Genomic DNA, 18,964 nt, shown 5'->3' on the forward strand with positions numbered 1-18,964 from the left:
TATTTCGATTTTTACATCATAAAAGACAATTGAAAACAGTAAAAATTAGACATACAGAAGATAGGTAGTTTAAAACCATCACAATTACAATTTCATAAATTACAAAAAACATTCATCGTTAAAAATAGAATTAAACAGCATGATGAAGACATAATACATGAAAAAAACCCATTAAGAAGTTAAAAAACGAGAGCAAGATCAAGGTGCCTGCAGATATCTTGCTCTAATCACCCATGCCCACCCCAGGAATTTGGCTACGCCCACAACTACCACCTCAGAAGTATTGGTACGAAGCACTCATATAGCCTCAGCACTCCCTCTGACTTTAAGATGGCGGCGAATGGGCCTAATCCATTTGCTTCTTGGAGCATAATAAGCTGGACATGCAAATAGGAGATGGCCGACACTCTCCTTATAACCAATGCACCAGGGGCAGAAATCACTCGCTCGGTTAGACCAGTTCTTGGTGAAGGATCGTAAGGGCAGAGACCCTACTCGGAACTGGTGGTAGAGCTTTTTGTCAAGTGTCTTAGTTATAACGTCCCAGTAATTCTCCAGGAAAGGGTCCAGTTTATGGGACAAGAACCTTCCTGTTAAGCTAGTAGAGTCTGAGGCGATAACTAATGCTTGGCGAACAGAAGCCCAATAAAGTGCTTTAAATTCCTGTTTTGAAGGAAAAGTGGTTGAACTCGGGGAAACCCACAGCTGATTAAGGCCCATATCATCCAAGATCGATTTCACTTCACGAAGCCAGGGTATGCTACTGGACCCCCAAATGGATCTTACTTCCTCAAGTTCCCTAGCAAAGAGGCTTAGGTCTGGAGAAGTCCAGACACGTCTCCACAGGGCTACTAGCCTGTATCGAGCCATTTCGTTAATAGGGTTGCAGCCCATGTCCAGACATAGTGGTTTGATTGGTGCTGATTGGGGGAGTTCTACCAGTTTCCGCATGAATTTGTTTTGAACTTTCACCAGGGTTGATAGGTCCATATGCCCCCAGAGGTCTGCCCCGTACAGTATCGCGGAGCTTACCTTGGTGGCATAGATCTTAAGTGCAGGTTTGACACGTTTAGTTGAGGACCTTTTTTGCTCCTGCAGAAGACAACCAGTAAGGCGAGCAAATTTTAGGTGTAATATGTCAACCTGTGGTTTCCAGCGGAGACGGTAGTCCAAGGTTACTCCTAGATAGGTCATAAGTGTTACTTACTTCATAACCAGGTGCTTTCCCGACTGCAGTGGTTTACGTTTGATAAAACCCTCTTTCCAGGGGCGTAACACAGGCCCCCGCAGCCCCCGCGGTGCGGGGGTGGCCCCAAGCTCCAGGGGGCCCCCTCGGCACTGCACAATGGCCGGATAGCTCCTGATTGAGCTCGGAGGGGGTCCCTCGACGTACCGGTGCAGAGAGGCCCCCTCAATTTTCGTTACGCCAGTGCCTCTTTCTTGTACTTGGAGGATGTTGGCATAATTCGAAAGCTCAGAGTTAATCACGGAGTTTTCACAGTGCCTGCGTGGGGATATTTCATATTTGGGAGGTTGTTGGTGTTCCCTATGCACACAAATTTACGTTCAATTTAGTTTTAGCTTACAGGTGCGTTCAGTACTTCTGCTAGAGTATCTCTAGAGAGTTCCGAAGAGCATACTCGCTACATTTAGCGTGAGCAATCCCCCCTACAATGAGTATACATTTTACAATGTTACCCAAATCATCCGCCTGTGAAACAATAGAGTTCGGGGGAAGCCCTTCACAGTGACCTTAGATGAGTTCAATGTAACCTTATACAAACCTTTACTTGAGTGTAAGACCACAGGACAAGATGAGCGAGGATGGACTGGAAAGCAAAATCACTTCTGGCAAAAATGGTCAAACGGTCTCATGCATTAGAAGATAACAACTAAAATGTGGCCGTATGGGAATGGTTGGGTCATGGCAGCCCAAACTGCTCTGAAAACAGCCCCGAGGCTGCAACCTGCTGGGAAAATGCCAGAGTGGTCATTCTTTCAAGAACAGTGGTGCAAGGTTCTTCGGGCACTACAGAGACAAGGATAGTAAAGCAACTGAGAGAGAGGACCAGTAAGGGTTGGACTGTTGCAGAAATATGCCTGGACATTAATATGAGTGGCCTTGACTAGAGATTCACATAATTTAAATAGTGGCCAACATTTGTAAATCAGGCCAGAGTTGAACTTGTAAATAGATGTTTTGCAAAGTATGGGAGACTGCATGTATTTGAGCATGCTGTAAGCAATGTTTGTTTTAATATCTGGGAACAGTAAAACTCTTCCCACGTACCATAAAACAGGCCCACAATCCAAGCAAAAAACGTCCCACACACTGACCAGTCACACCAGCCCATCGGTCAGTGCCAGATCGACCCGTAGGTGAGTCCGGCCCTTGTACCAATGTATAAGATATGTATCGCAACAACCGCTGTATTCCTTATGCAGTGATTTTGAGGCTCCACGCACAGCATTGTCAACTTTTAGTTGCATGAAGACAAACTGACCATGATTTGCCCAAGATAAAGATGGCCAAAAGAAGCTGTGTAACTTTTGACTGGAATTGCATGAGCAAAGTAAGAGTGGCCCAGGAGAGGAAAGCCAAATGAAGGACATATCCTGGAAGGAAGGGAAGCCACGGAACTGTTGTTGATTTACAAAACAGAAGCAAAGGACTTGCTCTGAAATTTACCATATGCTCCTTTTCCAAACAGGCAAACACTACAAAAGTCCCTCTAAAATACATATCTCTTTGAAGTGGAATTATAAGAAAGAATCAAAATAAAATGAATACTTTGACCTAGTTTTGCATTTTCTGAAACATGCAAACATTACGTAATAAGAATACAACCATGCTACAGTACTAGACACCCTAATTATCTCACGAACCCCGAGCGGCCTGCAGAAGGCCGTTAATGCATTCGGAGAGTTCTGTCAGCAGCGTGGACTTAAGATCAACACCTCAAAGACAAAGTTCATGCCTTTGACCCAGGCCAATTCCTTTAAGGGTAAAATCTTCCTCGATGGCACACCCCTTGAACAGGTTGATTCCTTTGTCTATCTTGGAATCTTGTTACAAACTAATATGGGATGGAACCGTCACATGGATATGGCTTTACTAAAAGTTCACCAGCTTGCAGGTGCTCTATCCTTTAAACATAGGTCCTCTCTAACAAGGCCAATCACTCCTGCCCTTGAGGTGTATAATAGGAAAGTTGTTAACACAGCTCTCTACGGATCTGAACTCTGGGGCTTTACCAACTTGAACCGTTTAGCCAAAGCGGAGAATATTTTTCTACGCAAATTGGTAGGTGTGCCCCAAAGCACCCCAACTGTCCCGCTTTTGTTGGATCTAGGTAGCAAAAACATCGCTGATCTAGCCAGGTTACGTCCATTGTTGTATTGGAGGCGTATTTGGACAACCCCTGAACTAATGCATTATGCTCAGGGTTTGAAGGATGTGATTCAGGCTGACCAATTTCATAAAATCCAGTGGCTAAAGGAAATTAGGTCTCTTTTATTAAAGCTAGACCTGAGTATCTTATGGGATAAACCGGACCTTTCAATCTTCCCAATAAAAAAACATATAAAAGAAAAATATTGGGAAATGGTCAAGCTAGAATCCCTTAGAGTCAATATGTCCACGAATCTAACTGGTCGGTTTTTAGATCACAAACTACGCCCAAAATGTGAATCATATTGGGACATTATTGAGAGGCCCCAAGACCGGAAGTTATATTTTCAATTTAGAGTAGGTACTCTTTCGGTCAAGTCATTTACAAGTAAATGGTCCTCCACTATGGATGACAGATGTCATAATTGTCCAGACATTTCTGAATCTGTAGCACATGTGTTTTTTGTATGCCCTCTCTATGTTGCTCCGCGTCGCAAATGGCTTAGACCCATCTGTCTCAGGTTAGCTATTCGAAGACACAAAGAAGCACTAAGGATACTAGGCTCCGATTGTTCACCTTGCATAGCGGTGGCTGTGTCTACATTTTTAAGTTGGACTTGGATAATACGTACTCGAACTTCCATCCAACCTGTTGCTAGCTAGTGACCTTCATGAGCTAAGCCTTCCTTTTTATGTTTTGTGAATTTTTAGCTATTAATAAGATTTTAACCATATTTTCGACAGTAATTAATTGGATTTAATGGTTTTTTAATGTGTGTGGATTGTCTTGTGATATTTATTTTGTTTGTATTAAACGTACCAATGTGCTTTTAAGACTTACTGTCGAATAAAGCTTTTTGAAGTTGAAGTTAAAGCTACAGTACTATACTGTTAAAAAGAATGCAACTGTACTACTCCACTCTACCTTACAAAAAACAAATGGTGAGCACACGCCACACTTATTTTAGCTACTGATAGACATTCTTCTTGATTTCATAACAATGATATATGGTAGTAATACTAATAGTGTTAACATGCAAATATGGATAGATACTACCATTAATAAGAGAGCAGTGGATGGCAATAATATCAATATTTGATTGTATAATACATCATACTTTTATTCACAATGTTAATTATTTGGGCAAACAGCTTCATTCTGTTGCTTGCTTTGCGCTTTCTCAACCGCATGTTATATTTTAAAATTGGCAGAAGACAACATATGTTTCACTGGATATCTATGACTAATTGGCATGCATATGGATGATTTGCTCATGAGATTTCCATATTTTGAATGAAAAATAATGAGCACCAGTGCATTTCTCATGTGTTTCTTTCTATTAAGCAAAGTTTTGTGAATGAAAACCCTTACCAAATCTACATTTAGATCCATTTTGACATGCTTCCGCACTGGTACAGCTGAGTTACTGTGACCGAACAGAGCTCATACTCACTCACTCTACTTTATTCGGTCGTACGACCATTAAAGTGCATTTAAAAACATACAATACATAAAAAAGTTGCAACCTGATAAAAAACACCAATAATATACAGGGTAATAAATACATACAGTACATAGATATAAGTTAACCAGAATAAATGTCATATGCCAAGTTCAATTTAATAATAAAATGGTCATTTATAAATGATCTCTTGACAGTCAATAAACCCCAGGCAACTCATGTCTCCAGGTTTCTAGACCACATAATATAAATGTCTTGAAAATTTATTATTTCGTATTGTTGACGTACAGTCGCAAAATTTACATCATACTCAATAATAAACAGTGGCAATTAACATCAGTTAAGATAATATCCCTGTTCATGCTACCATGACAGCAATATCAAACCTCCTATAAATAAAAACATGTAATAATATATTGTCACATCCAATAAAATGCTGGGTCCCTCAGTGATCGGCAATCACAGATAGAAGACTTACAATAGCAATCAATTGACCTGCCTGTGATTACGTCTTCTAACCATAGAATACTAGGTATCTCAGATAATCGGCATTCTATAATAAGAGTTTCTAGGATGACAAGCATTTCATCTTAGCTGTGCTTGCATCTCAGACAAGGCTGGAACCTTGTGGGGAACCTGGGACACGAACTTCTGGCACCTAAACCAGACGCTCATCAAAAACCTACTTACAGCAAAAACAATTGATGCTGTTGTGTCAGATTTTAGTATCCTTAGTGCCACCATATAATGTCTAACTCCCAAGTTACAACAAACGGGACAAATCAATATTTTTACGAAAAAGATGGTATTCGGTACAAAAAAATAAAATGTGTTCGACTGTCTCCAGTACATATATAACTGCATGCGGGGCAAGCAGTTGTATCTATATTTGTTGCCCATACATTAAATGACCTTAGGGGTAAACAGCCTAGTCTAAAGCTCACATAGAGACGTTTCACCAAGGGTGGCAAAATTAAATCATAAAAAAGCTCAAACTCAGGAAAAGGTTTAAAACTTAAAAACTCGTTAGTTAATCAGCCCACAACTTGGTAGTCAATTGGCCCACAGATCCCACTCATTTTGTCCACTGCAGAGCAAAAGGCTAAGCCGTCTTCTTGGTATTATGGATTATGGCATCTAGGATACATCTGGTGCTACATTAACCAGTATAGTAACCAACATCTTGAATAGACAGAATGGCCCCTACTTTGCCCTGTGTGTCATTGAAACTGACCTGAGTGAAATATCCCTTTTAAGACCCATGGAGACTGGATCTTTGCTCTATCTTCAGGATTCACTGAGTAAGGATGGATTGTCCCTTTCCATTGCAGAAGACCCCCGTCATTAACACTGGAACACAAGAGGCATGCTCAAGTAGCAGGCACTTGTGTAATCTCTTTTGTTGCCAATCACTGAGCTGAAAGATTTTTCTCTTGTCCTACACTTGCCGATGGAGTGCAGAAAAGTGAGGGAGATACGTTATGTGTCAGTTGAGAAATGGGCTTCATCTTTTCTCTTTTGGCTGAAATATATAACTCACCTTTAAGGGAAAAATAAAATTTCTGTCTCATATAAACGTTAAATTATTCCATATAAGATTTGACGCATTGCATGGCCTCTCTTTGTACTTGCATGTATAAAGTAAGTCTATGATATATTACCTTAATTTGAGGACTCATTAAAACACCCTTAATTATATAATTTGACATGTTCTGAATTCTCGTTGTTTCTTTGAAACAAAATATCTAATATGATTCCACCTTTGGACACATACATCTACATGGGTTAATTAATCTAACTCAGTGGTTTATCGATCTATCCTCACAAATGCTCTTTAGAGCTAAAAGGTTAAGTTGGTTGGCTCGAAATTAAAAACAAATCTTAAGCAATGCTAATGTTGAAGGAATTCTGTTGGGTTTTCTAGGTGCAAACCAACCTATTCCTTTTAATATGTAACCAAAGAGAGTGTTTTGCAAATTGGACACATTCTCTATTATGTACGAAATTATGTGCCTGTGTTTTTTTAAAGGCATGTAGAAGCAGCACTACTAACTGCATCTCCTAGAAGCTTGCTAAAACCTTTGTGCAATTGCAAATGTGCAATTTTCATTGGCTTTAGCTTTTCTCCTAACACAAACCTTGATAATAGCTCCTATTTGGCACATGTAATATCTCACTAGAACCCCATCAGAGGGTTAACAGTACCCATCAGAGGGTTAACAGTCCTTCCCTTAGTACTAAGGAAAGCTAATTCGGACGAAGTGACAGAGATGGCAATAGACTTCCTCACAGTAAGTAACATCCTCTTACTTTATCCTGCTCCCAGGGCTTTAAGTGGGCCGGGTCTCACCGGGTCTAAGCACCGGCAGTTATTTAAAGGGGGCCTCGAAACTGGTTTTCATCGGGCTCTGTTTTGTGCCCTGGCACAGGCGGTCCGTTTTTTTCCGGACTGCAGTGACTGACAGCAGGCACATCACGTGCGGGTGCTCACACTTCTCACTAGTGGAGAAGTTACGGCATGACGTCATGCCAGGAGAGCGTTGTAGGGGAAGGGCACTGCTTTAAAGAGAGTCATTTTCTGTCTGGGTTTCCCTTCTCTTTTTGAAACTCAGGAGCAGAAACATTGTCATGGTGTCACCAGGGCTTTAAGTGGAAGCTTTTTCAATATTATATACAAGCCATAGTTGCTGCTTATTTTTCTTATGCAACTAACAACCATTGACAAAACCAATAGTCCTGACTTGTTGTAGGCATGATGTTACTTGTTGTATCATATATCTGGATGCAATGACAGAAATAGCAAAATACAAGACGGGCGGCATACTATGCTAAGCACAGATTTTTAGCTATGTGTTTTTAAGCCACGCCCATAATTACATTGGCCACACCCCTTTGAGAGACCCCACAGTTTTTTCATCCCACTTTAAGCCCTGCCTGCTCCTCTCACCCACCATGCAGATTGTAGCCTCAATTGACAAAATTTCAGCAGTGTACTCTTCATCAGAGGAATACATTTGTTTTTGCCACGCTCTTTATTAAACCTACATAGGGCTCCTATTAACAGTATCTCTAATGCTCTTTTCCTTTTTCCACAGAGTTCCTAGTTAGTTTATCATCCAAAGTATTCACGAGTAAATGTACTTATGGACTGACTTTAGGTACTTTCAGTTCAAATGCCAAGTGTATTGTCCGTTTCGTGGACAAAACACCGTAAGATCTTCCTTTTTCTCATTAAAAATAAGGTGTTGAATGTGACGTAATTGTTTAATGCATGTAGTAACACTTAAAAGTTCTTACGGAATCACATCACAGATACAGTATCATCTGCATATTGCAAACTGCGGTTGTGTTCTAATTGTGTGGGAAAGGTTCATGAATTGATACAGCTTCACCTAGATTAGAGATGTATACAATAAATAAAGTATGTGCAGGCACGCAAACAAGACATGTTTAAGCCATGTATTGGTTAGGACCACTAGTCCACATTCTCATTAAAGACAACACTTATTAATCTTAGAAGGCTGTTTGACAATCCCAACTTTTTAGTTTTACCAACAAGCACACATTATCAACTTTATCAAAGGCAGGATTGAAAGCCACAAAATGCACAATGCCGCAGCATAGGAGCCTTAGATGTTGAGATCTACCCTCTATCTTGACTCATTGTTCTGAGTGCATTATTGTATAGTTGGCATGGACATTTGCTAGCGGAAGGAGTGCGGCAAAAATAAGCTAGCTTGCCAGTCCAGATGTGAGCGTCGTTGATTCACCTTGGTCACTAACATGGCCGGACTGGCCGTAGCGGGCACCGGGCAATCCCCCGGTAGGCCGCACGGGTGGGGGCCAGTTTTGGGCCCCTGGGGGCCGTTTTTGTTACAGGGCCATTTTTGCAGCATAGCTGCAAAATCGGCCCTGTACCAAAATCGGCTGAAAACCGGCCCTGGCAAAGAGCTCGGCGGCACCCCCAACCCCCGGGAGGGGCGGACGAGCACTTTGCCAGGGCCGGTTGTGGTTCCCAGTCCGGCCCTGGTCACTAATTCCACTTGAGGCACCAACACAGCTTACATTGAAAATACGTTTTAGGTGCTAGGTTGCTCAGGTGCTCTGTGTAATTAGTCGTAGCAGACCTGAAATTTTCAATCAAGGCCGGCAACTAGGCAGCCGACAGGGCAGGTCTTTAACCGTTAATTATTTACTCAATAACCTCCTGCCGAGCCATGAGACCTCCTTTATCCATTTGAGCCACACACATATATATATATATAGGCACTGGCTTTAGCTATATATATGTGATACCCGTACTGTAGTATGGCTTAATTACACCATCAAAATGGTGATGTGACTTTGCACAGCACTAGCATTTTCAGTTGTATATGCACTAAGGGAATTGCGATACATAAATATTGCAATGTGATTGGTTGCATAGCATGAGCACTTTAGAAGGTGTTTTCTGCACTGATTCACATAAAAGCAAATAAGAGATTAAATGAGTTTGTAAGACAAAAAGAAAATAAGAGTAAAAAAGAGAAAAGACTAATTCAAAGTATAGCGCAGAAGTATATTCACTATGTCTATGATACCTTAAGAACCATGTGTCATGGTATATATGAGATAATAGTAATGGCGTCAATTGTGTGTGATCAAGGCAGGAGAGGCTGCCAAAACGAAATATATATATTCACTTATATCTACTGAAAAAAGGAAGGTTAAAGTAATGGTAGAGTTAGTTTCAGTGGCAACGTAATTTTTTTAATGAAAAAAACCACTGAAATTCTACAGTTATGTTTATCTCGAGTAACTATAATCCGTGCCCTAAGTAAACTATAACTTGCACACCCACGCTGCACAGTGTTGTCATCAATGTTGTTATTTCAGATGTTGCAGTCATGTTATCGGTGATGTCATAGAAGATGTCATGAGTGATTAAATATGGGAGATATTAACAGTGCATGGTGTGGGCCGAGTTATAGCTACTGTACAGCATGAGATATAGTTACTTGAGATAACTAACTGGTGAATTTCAGGAGTTTTGTTAGTTTAAAACGGTATGTTTTAACTGACAGCTCGCATTTTCACCTAAATATACATCCCTTTAAACTTTGTCTTTTTCAGTGAATTTCTAAGGTTTTTTTTAATATAAAATAACACATTATAACAATTCCAAACTATATTGTCACTTTAGCCTTTGTTTTTTGAAGTGAATTAATTTTTTTTTTAACATAAATTAAGATGTCCCTTGCCGTGCGCATGGTGTTGTGCACAGGGTCCTGCGTCCATTCGTTTGCTGGTGCTCAATGCCCAGAGAGAGCTATATCCCCCACAGCGCACATCCTAGCAGGTGTGTGAAACCTTTTGTGTGATGAAACAATATAAAGGGTGTCATTTTAAGTAATGCAGATCTACTGACTTTCTTAAAGGGTCAGAACACCAGAATACAAAAAGTGGGCAAATTGACCTTATCAAGGAATTAGCATATCACCATATACAAAGTAGGCCTGTTTTTTTAAATCAAAAAGTTACAAATAATTGTAATCAAATGTATATTTTATAACTTCACACATTGCAGTGTTTAACAAAAGTGATGGTCCTACATTTTTTAAATACATATTTTAAATAAATTGACATGTTTTCGAGTCTTTTTTTAATTACAATTTCCAGCTGGAGAGCATAGCGCTCCAGCTCTGAGTTCTTTTAAAAACATGTTAAGTCTCCTAGGGTCATGGATCCGATATACCAGCAAATGTACTGTTTTTTTAAGATTACTGAGGGGCAGCTGCACTCTCCGAAGCCCCCACAACCTTGTAAAATGTTTGGTAGTGCCCCTGCCCCTTCTAGGGGCACCACCAGGCTCCACAAAAATGTAAGCTAAGCATTATGGGATGCATCTTCTCTGGAGCAGTGAATAGTTAATGAATGGCCCTTGCTGCTCATTTATTATTCATGTTAATATTTTTTATATATATATTTTGGTACCCCGCGGCACCCACACCTATTTGTTTAATTTATAGGAAGCAGGAGGAGCCCTGCAGCCCCCGCTGCCACCCATTGTGGGTGCCGGTGGGAGCCGTCATTCCTTGAGGCCAGTAGAGGGAGCCCCTGGGGCTCCCAAGCCTCTGCCAGCTCCCCTGGTGGTAATCAGCCACTTAAATTATTGGTGGGTGCCCACCCAGGGCACCCACAATGTTTCCATTGCTGTGGGCTGCAGAAAGTGCCCCGAGACCACTGCAGACTCCCCGGCCAGCCCCTTAATGGGTGCTAGCAGGAGCTGGCTCTATTACTTTCCCCCCACCCGAGCAGGAGCAGCGTTTTTCTCTGTTCCAGCCCAGGCAGGAGCAAAGTTGTGTTCCCTTCCCGGGAGGCCCCCTTTTCTCAGCCACACCTAGGCAGATCACAAGGTAACTTTCAAGGAAGAAGGATGATAAACTGTTTTCTGAAAAGTTTTGTGAGGAGTCGTCAAATTGCTCCAAGGTTATTAACAAATCAAAACAACGCTTTTCCTATGGTACCTAAGTCCTAACTATAACTGCACAGTGATGGCCAATATCTTGAATGATCCTTCACTCATACATTATTCCGCTAATCAAAACGTGGGTCTCAAATGTTTTTTTTTCAGTTGGCTTTTAACTTTGCTTATTTTAGAGGTTCAATTGAAATACACATTCATGTTTTACTTATGCAATTACTTCTCAGTTCTAAGTGGAGGGATTTCCACAAAAAAACCAATGTAGTTTAGATTATACTTGATGCAGATAGAGTTGCAAACAACGTTTTTACTAATTATTTCCCATACAAACTGAAACATTCAGGATCAGCCACAAACACTGAGCCAATAATGTGTGTAAAATGTACTTCTCTGGGTTGATTGTGCCCAGCTCTATTGTGATACTTGGAATGTGGCCGTTACTATCTGCGGAACCTTTAGCCATCATCCTCCACCCCTGCCTAAGTCAAATTCACTTGTTCAGGTAGAGTGAAGAATGAGAAAATATAGCATTAAGAAAGGCAATCTACATGTTTGTGATATTGCTGTCATTGAAGTCTGTCTTTTTAAAAGAAACATGTCAGACAAGGTCAAGGAGAAAGAATTTGGAAGAATTTCATTTTTTGAATTTTGAGTTACATTTGTGAAATTTGATCTCTTGCCTGTATGGAACCAGTGCACGTGTACAGAGTGGCTGGTTCCACAGCTGTGTACATTTCATATGAGACACACTGCTCCTTTGACAGTTTTCTAGAATCTCATTCTAAAGTTGAAGCAAGTGACCTACATCAATTAAGGATAGGCAAGAAGGGATGTTAAGATGCTCTCCTTAGCATGCCCATTTGATACTCCTGACAGGGCCCCTTAAAGTCCTGCTCTCAGGGGGTCATGAAGTAAACAACAGGGACAGAATGTAAACATAGCTCTAAAGAGCCTTGTTTACTCATTCTTTGCCATTACTCTAAACCCTGATTTGAAAATAAGAAGCTGCGCAGTAGCTCTAGGTGAGACAAAGGTTCAATCCTACAATGTCATAAGAGAAGATGGGGTGCATGATGTCACTTCCGCTACCACAAACATTTTGGTGAATTAGTCTTTAAATCAGTCAATGCTAATGCAGCGGATGTGCTCCTATAATATGATATGCATATGTATAAAAGGCTTGGATGGTAAGGTACAATTTAACAGTTATTTAATTATTTAATGCAAATAAGATAATTCATACAATTGCTCAAACTGGTACAGAAAGCAGGAGAGTAGAGAAAATATCCTTCTGTCTTGACAGAGTAAATACCTACAGGGAGAGGACAGGAAGTTAGGCCTTACCCTGCTCAATGTAAATTCTCAGGACTCGAAAAATCATAAACATTTTACTAGACCTGCAGGTCTAGTAACTTGAATAATCTACTCAACCGAACTGTAATGTATTTGACCCATAAACTGGTGTAACATTGTGTGATTATAGGCAAACAATTAATTTTACAGAGCTTTTTTTTTCTTTATTATCACATTTGCGAACACCTTCAAATATGTGAGTTCAGCATTTCTGCTGTACAAAAAAACTCTTCTTTAAATAGACTAAAGGTTTGCTCCATGTATAATAAGAATCTACCCACACATAGGGTACACATGACCTCTTACATGGCTCTTAGTTCACTATTAGCATTGCCGCAAGGGCAAGGGCAAGGGCAGGGGCAGGAGTGTTTCTCAGTTCATGTTTAAAAACTAATTTTTAATAAATATATTTCTAAAGCATGATGAGGTAGCACACTGTCATTTACAGATGGTAAATGGCCAAACATGTTCCCATTAACTTGCAGTGTCACTGGTAAAATTATATAGTGGATAAACAATAATCTGTGACACTTGATTTTCAGCAAACTTATTTATCATTTGTACATCACCAAGTAAAGTGTTCTGATTTGTTTTCATCACACAGAATTTCAAGCAAATGGGCTTTCATAACTATTGCAATATATTTTGAAATGTGTGTACAGTTCACTTATTAGCTATTTACATGTTGTGCGTTAGAAAAAGACCTGACACCCTACAGCCTTTCATTTCACAATCTTTGTACAGCACGTCAGACAGTTCACTTTACAAAGTCCTGGAACTCAGCAGTAAGAGAAAGAATAATAATTGTAAGAAGATGTAAACTGACTTCTGATCTCTGCCTCTATACACAGAGCAATTGTGACAAGAATAAAATACAATGTAAAGGAATCTTTATTGCTTGTTCACTTTCTGAGTGAACAGAACACCTGTTGTTTGTCAGCTCACCAGAATGGGTGAGTAGGCCTTAAATATAGCTCGCCCTGATAAAACCTGACTCACCATAGCGAGTGGGTGAATCGATTTCTTGAGGCCTTTATGAGCTTAATGATAGAAAGAAATACATCAACCAGAACAGTTAGAAGAAAACCTTTAGGACATGCAAAAAGCACAACTTAGGTAATGAAATTGAAAGTGATACAAAATAATCAGCCAATGTAAACGTGATAAAATGGAGTGATATGAGCAAAGGTATAAAGACCAAAAGTATATGGATGAAGGACTAAAGAATGGAGTGAAACAGAGACAATGAGTGAGGAGTTTAGCCTCAGGAATGAGAACGAAGAGTTGGGAAGCAAGAAGATGTACAATTGAAAGTGGCAAATACAAGAATCTACCAAAAGAATGTTGTTTTGGAAAGGTAAGAGAAGAATCAAAAGTAGTCCCTAGATTGCTTGTACAACAATATGAAGTAATGAGCATTAAACCCAAATAATAGAGGCTAGTGGGAAGGTTTAGGGACTAAAAGTAAAAGATCAAGGTGAGAACCATGCAGTAAGCCATGCTTGACATGAAAAAAAAGATGACCTAGAACCTTTCCAAGATACAGGAAAAGAACAGTCAGAGAGAGGAAATCCAAGACAGACCTGAACCAGAAATACTAATGGGACATAAAGAAGAGAGAGGTGAAGAGTTAAGTGTATTGAAAGGAGCTAAACAATCCAAAAGTATCATTACTGACAATAGCTTGCTCATTTACTCTTGGCGGGTCTGGCTGGATTGTATATGTCTTCAATGTCACTGGAGAAAAGGTAAAACCAGGATTTGCACGAAATTTAACAATATATACGTGAAACATCTCTGTTTTGACAAAAATGGACAATTTCGTAAACCGACTTGTAGAAAACTTAAATTATGACATAGTGCATCATAGTCCTTGCGTCTCTCTAATCCTTAATTGCGTTGTCCTTTTTTCGTGGAGGTATGAAAGTTATTCATGAAGCAAGTTATAGTATATTAATTGTATTAGTTACAGAGAAGGTTAAGCGGTTAGTTAGAGTTCTAAGATTAAAAGCCATGAACAACAGAATAACTATTACCTGTGGATCTTGGATGCCAATAAGGCACTTTAGTGTCCTTACATTGTTGCTGTTTATTCACACATCTCAGTCACCTGCTTAGACCACCATGCTTTGTGCTGCCTAACAGCCAGCAAAATTGATATATCGGTGATAAAAGAAACTGGGATCTGATGTATGTACACAGGCTTTGTGAAAGAGGAGTGCCTTTAATTTTTTACTGAAGGAGAAATGGCATTCAGTATCATTTAAGGGTTCTTAGAAAGTGTCCTACAGAGTGGGCAGATGGAGTGCAAACATTTCTTCTCAACGGTGGCTTTTTTATGCCTCTCGGAATGCATTGTAGTTTGGACTTAAATGATCATTTTGGTCTGGATGTGATGTATTTCTTTATTTTATCCTGGAGATATGTTGGCCCCAAAACCACGTTTTGTTTAATACCAAGGGTCTTGCATTAAATGCTAGGGGTCATTGACTGCCAATGGAGGTTAGCTGCTGCCAAACTGATGTGGGTCATGATTGTAGGGGATCTTTATTTTGACACAGGTGACGTTTCTCAATTGAGCTTATCAGAAGAGAACGGTACAGGATGAGTCCATTATTGATTAGGAGGACAATAGCTTACAGGACACTATTCCTGTGATTGTTGTATAGAAAGGGGCGATTACATTGGTGAGTTAATGATGGTGGTGTAGAATCAGACCATTTGGGTGATCTGTGGATCTAAAGACACCTTTTGCGCAAAGAGTAGACCTAAAGTGTTAAATTCTGTGCATCAGCTCTGCGTGTCGATCAAGAGAGAAGGGCCATGGAAAAAGGGACTATTTTTGGGATATGGATGATCCACTGATCGGTATATCAGTTATCAAGTGATTAAGAATTAATGAGGTATCTTTCATTCAAGTGTCCCTCTTTATCAGAAAGTCGTGAACGAGAATCTCCTGAATCGTAGAAGAACCCTTTTGAACCCATTAGACTTTCTAACCATGCTTCAGGGGCGGAAATCACACTCACTTGAACTGCACATAGGCGCACACAGGCAGTCAGCCAATTTGCTGAGGATGTCCCAAGCAGATGCCGGCACCTTCATTCACTCTTTGGGTTAAGGGAGTTTGCTGTAGTCAGTGATGGCCACTGATGGGTACGCTATCTCCCCTTGAAATCTCCCTGAAGTCACATTAGAAGACCTACAATTTGAGCCCTCCTGTTGGTTCCTTTGTGGCATCCTCTGGTGCTATCTGCCTAACTGGCAGGTCACATGCTGGAACCCAGATGCCATATGTAGCTGCTGCAGTGCTTTGCTGGGCTGAACAGAACCACAAGAACACCTAGCTACAGAAGCAAGGAGCTCAAACACTCTTTGATCAGGTTCGTGGAAATGCCACCTTTGAGAGGGTTTATAACTTTATTGCTGTAACACTACAATTAGTCAACTGTTAGTTATTTGTCACACTAGGCTGCATGTCTCTGAAATTAGACTATCTCCAGTCCTACACCTTTTTAAAAATGTGTTTTTGCAATACCACTCTCCAGTACTAGAATTGGGATGGGTAGATAGATATAAGAATGGCGGACACTAGATAATTAGCAGAAGAATGAGAGCAAGCCATGATACAGGTGTCCATTTGGGCAACAGCATGGATAAGATGAGCAAGCAAGTGCACAATTGGATCTCAAAGCATGTAGGTGGCACAACCAAATGCACAACCAAATGCTGTTTCACAAAAATCCTCTGCTAATCTTTGCCATAAATAGGGAGCCTCTTGCCTACTGTTGACAGAAAAGGCCTAATTCATGGTATGGAAACTGCAGAAAGTAACAAGGGCTCTGAAAGCCGCTTACATTTTTTTTCCTGCTCCTTTCTTCTTGACTGTCGAGACTATACGCTGGGCCAGGGCTACCAACGGGTAAGCCATGGGTAGCAACCTTTAGCCCCGGAGCCGCCCATTTGACAGTTTTAGATGTCAGTTGACACCGGGGAAATGAATACTCTGCTTTAGTATTTCAATAATGCAAGACAATTGCCTGAATCCTGCCACATTTACAGTAAATGTTACATTTCCCTACTTGCGTGTCAGCTCTCACCAGATAGTTAAATGCTAATGTCAAATGTTCCACTCTATTTCTCTAACCAGTGCCAATAAAGAACCTTTTTTTCTTCTTTCTAGGACATGGAGGAGTGAATCAACTGGGAGGTGTTTTTGTGAATGGCCGCCCTCTCCCTGACGTAGTTCGGCAAAGGATTGTAGAACTTGCTCATCAAGGCGTAAGACCGTGCGACATCTCAAGACAGCTGCGGGTCAGCCATGGTTGTGTCAGCAAAATTCTTGGCAGGTATATTAATGCAATCAACTCCCTTTTAGAAATAATGGTTACAGTGGTTAAATGTACAATGTGAAGTTTGGTTGGCATACTCAAAAACTGATACAATTGAGGGGTACTGCACAAAGCTTCATATATATTTATACACACACTCACCCATTTATATATGGATAAATTGGGTTGTTGTAGGGTGCGTGGTTCTGCAAACAATTTCATGTAAAATCTTCCCTTTCCTTCCATTACATCTCCTCTAGAAAAGACTACTTACTCCTTGGTTATCTATTCGTAACTTTGTGGGAAGGCAGTGCAAAGATTTGTAAATACCCACAGTTTTTCCATGTGGTCCCACCCCAGTGCTAATATTTAATTACAATAGGCCAATGACAACACGCTACTTTGGATGCCTCCATAAAATAGGAATCATCTTCAGTATACTGTGGAGAGCACGCGAACACTCACACTCTCGCTCATTCATACTTATGCCCTCTCTTAATCACTTTCTACCCTTCACTCATTATACTTCACACCAACTCTCACTTATTCTCACTCATAATCACTCACAAAGGTATTGACACACTCACTGATTCTCACTCTTACAAGCCCACTTGCACACATTCACCCATTCACACTCACTGACTCTCACTCAGAATTGCTGATGTATACAGGGGTCTCTGTTTTGAACTCCTGGCCTGTATTACAAGCAGTGCTAGGGGGCCGAGTGGGTGTGTGCGCTAGTTTTTTGCGCCCCAGGGAAGAGGGCGCAGTTGACTGTGCCTCCTCCACTGTAATACAGATGGCGCTGGTGCATATATAGTTCAGGCGCTATCTTCGGGGGGCATTCCCGTGCTAAAGAGGGAAATACAATGGGGCATATTATCAAGAAACGGAGTTAAAATTATCGCCGCTTTAGCAGTAGAAAACTGCCACTAAAGCTGCGATAATGGGCTTGATAATATGCCCGTGAGAATTCCCATAGAAGCCCATGCTCTGGTGTCAACATGGGTTTCTATTGGAATTCTCTGCGGCATATTATCAAGCCCATTATCGCCGCTTTAGCGGCAGTTTTCTGCCGCTAAAGCGGCGATAATTTTAACGCCGTTCTTGATAATATGCCCCATTGTCTCTGTGCTCGCTCTCCATAATGGATGTGGGCACAGAGGCAAAGAGGCTCTCAGAAGGCGCACTGGCTGTGTGCCGCAAACAAATGGCGCACAGTCAGTGAGCACCCTGAGGGCTACCACTGCAAGAGGGCAGAAAGGGGGTCCCATGAGTCCACCTGGTGTCTCCCAGCAGCCTGGTACAGTAACTCAAGGCACCCACCCGCAGCGGGATAACTGCCCATCCTATGAAGTGCAGGCGGGTGCCACCTGCTCAAAGGAAGGCAGACCTCTGCTTCAAACATCCAGTCCACCTTTCAATAATGCACTACTGGTCCACTCATAGCATGATTTACTGACCAGCGTGTCCATGTTAGCCATTGCTTTCGTTCAGCAATCTCCATTTTATTGAAACTGTTGTCCTACTTCTCCAATTTTCCAAGCTTCATTTTATGCAAAACTAGCATAAAGATTTGAAAAACTTATTCATAATTTTGCAATGTAAGTGAAAGGGCAGATGTTATAAAATTTCAAAATGCATGTATTTTGTTTGACTGTTAACTCTAGAGCCCATATGCTCATTCGATTCAGATCATTTGTTTAAAAAACCAACAGTTTGCACTTAGTATTCCCTTTGTTCTTTCACTTCACCTTTTTTAAAAACAAGCATGGGAAAAGCCAATAGGTCAGGCCTTGTCAAGCCTGTGAGTAAAAATTCCAATAACCATGGCATGTATTTGGCTGCGGGGAAAAGTACAAAATGAACTACTGGCAAAATAAATAACATGATATGAAAGCAAAGATTGACCACAAACCATGGAAGTGAACTACGGTTTAGTCCGAAGTGCACATTAGCACTA

General features: G+C 40.8%; 1 protein-coding gene across 3 annotated transcripts in view; it reads left to right on the plus strand.

Annotated features, from left to right (window-relative positions):
• The window catches only part of PAX5 (paired box 5), a 521,765-nt gene that overhangs the window by 10,093 nt on the left and 492,708 nt on the right, over positions 1-18,964 (plus strand). For all 3 annotated transcript variants that reach the window (XM_085641098.1, XM_085641099.1, XM_085641100.1), the window contains exon 2: positions 16,854-17,019. In XM_085641098.1, the coding sequence (XP_085497224.1) occupies positions 16,854-17,019 (166 nt within the window). The remainder of the gene's footprint in view (positions 1-16,853; positions 17,020-18,964) is intronic.

The sequence above is a fragment of the Triturus cristatus genome, chromosome 2_2, assembly GCF_964204655.1.
Source record: "Triturus cristatus chromosome 2_2, aTriCri1.1, whole genome shotgun sequence".
Classification (NCBI taxonomy): domain Eukaryota; kingdom Metazoa; phylum Chordata; class Amphibia; order Caudata; family Salamandridae; genus Triturus; species Triturus cristatus.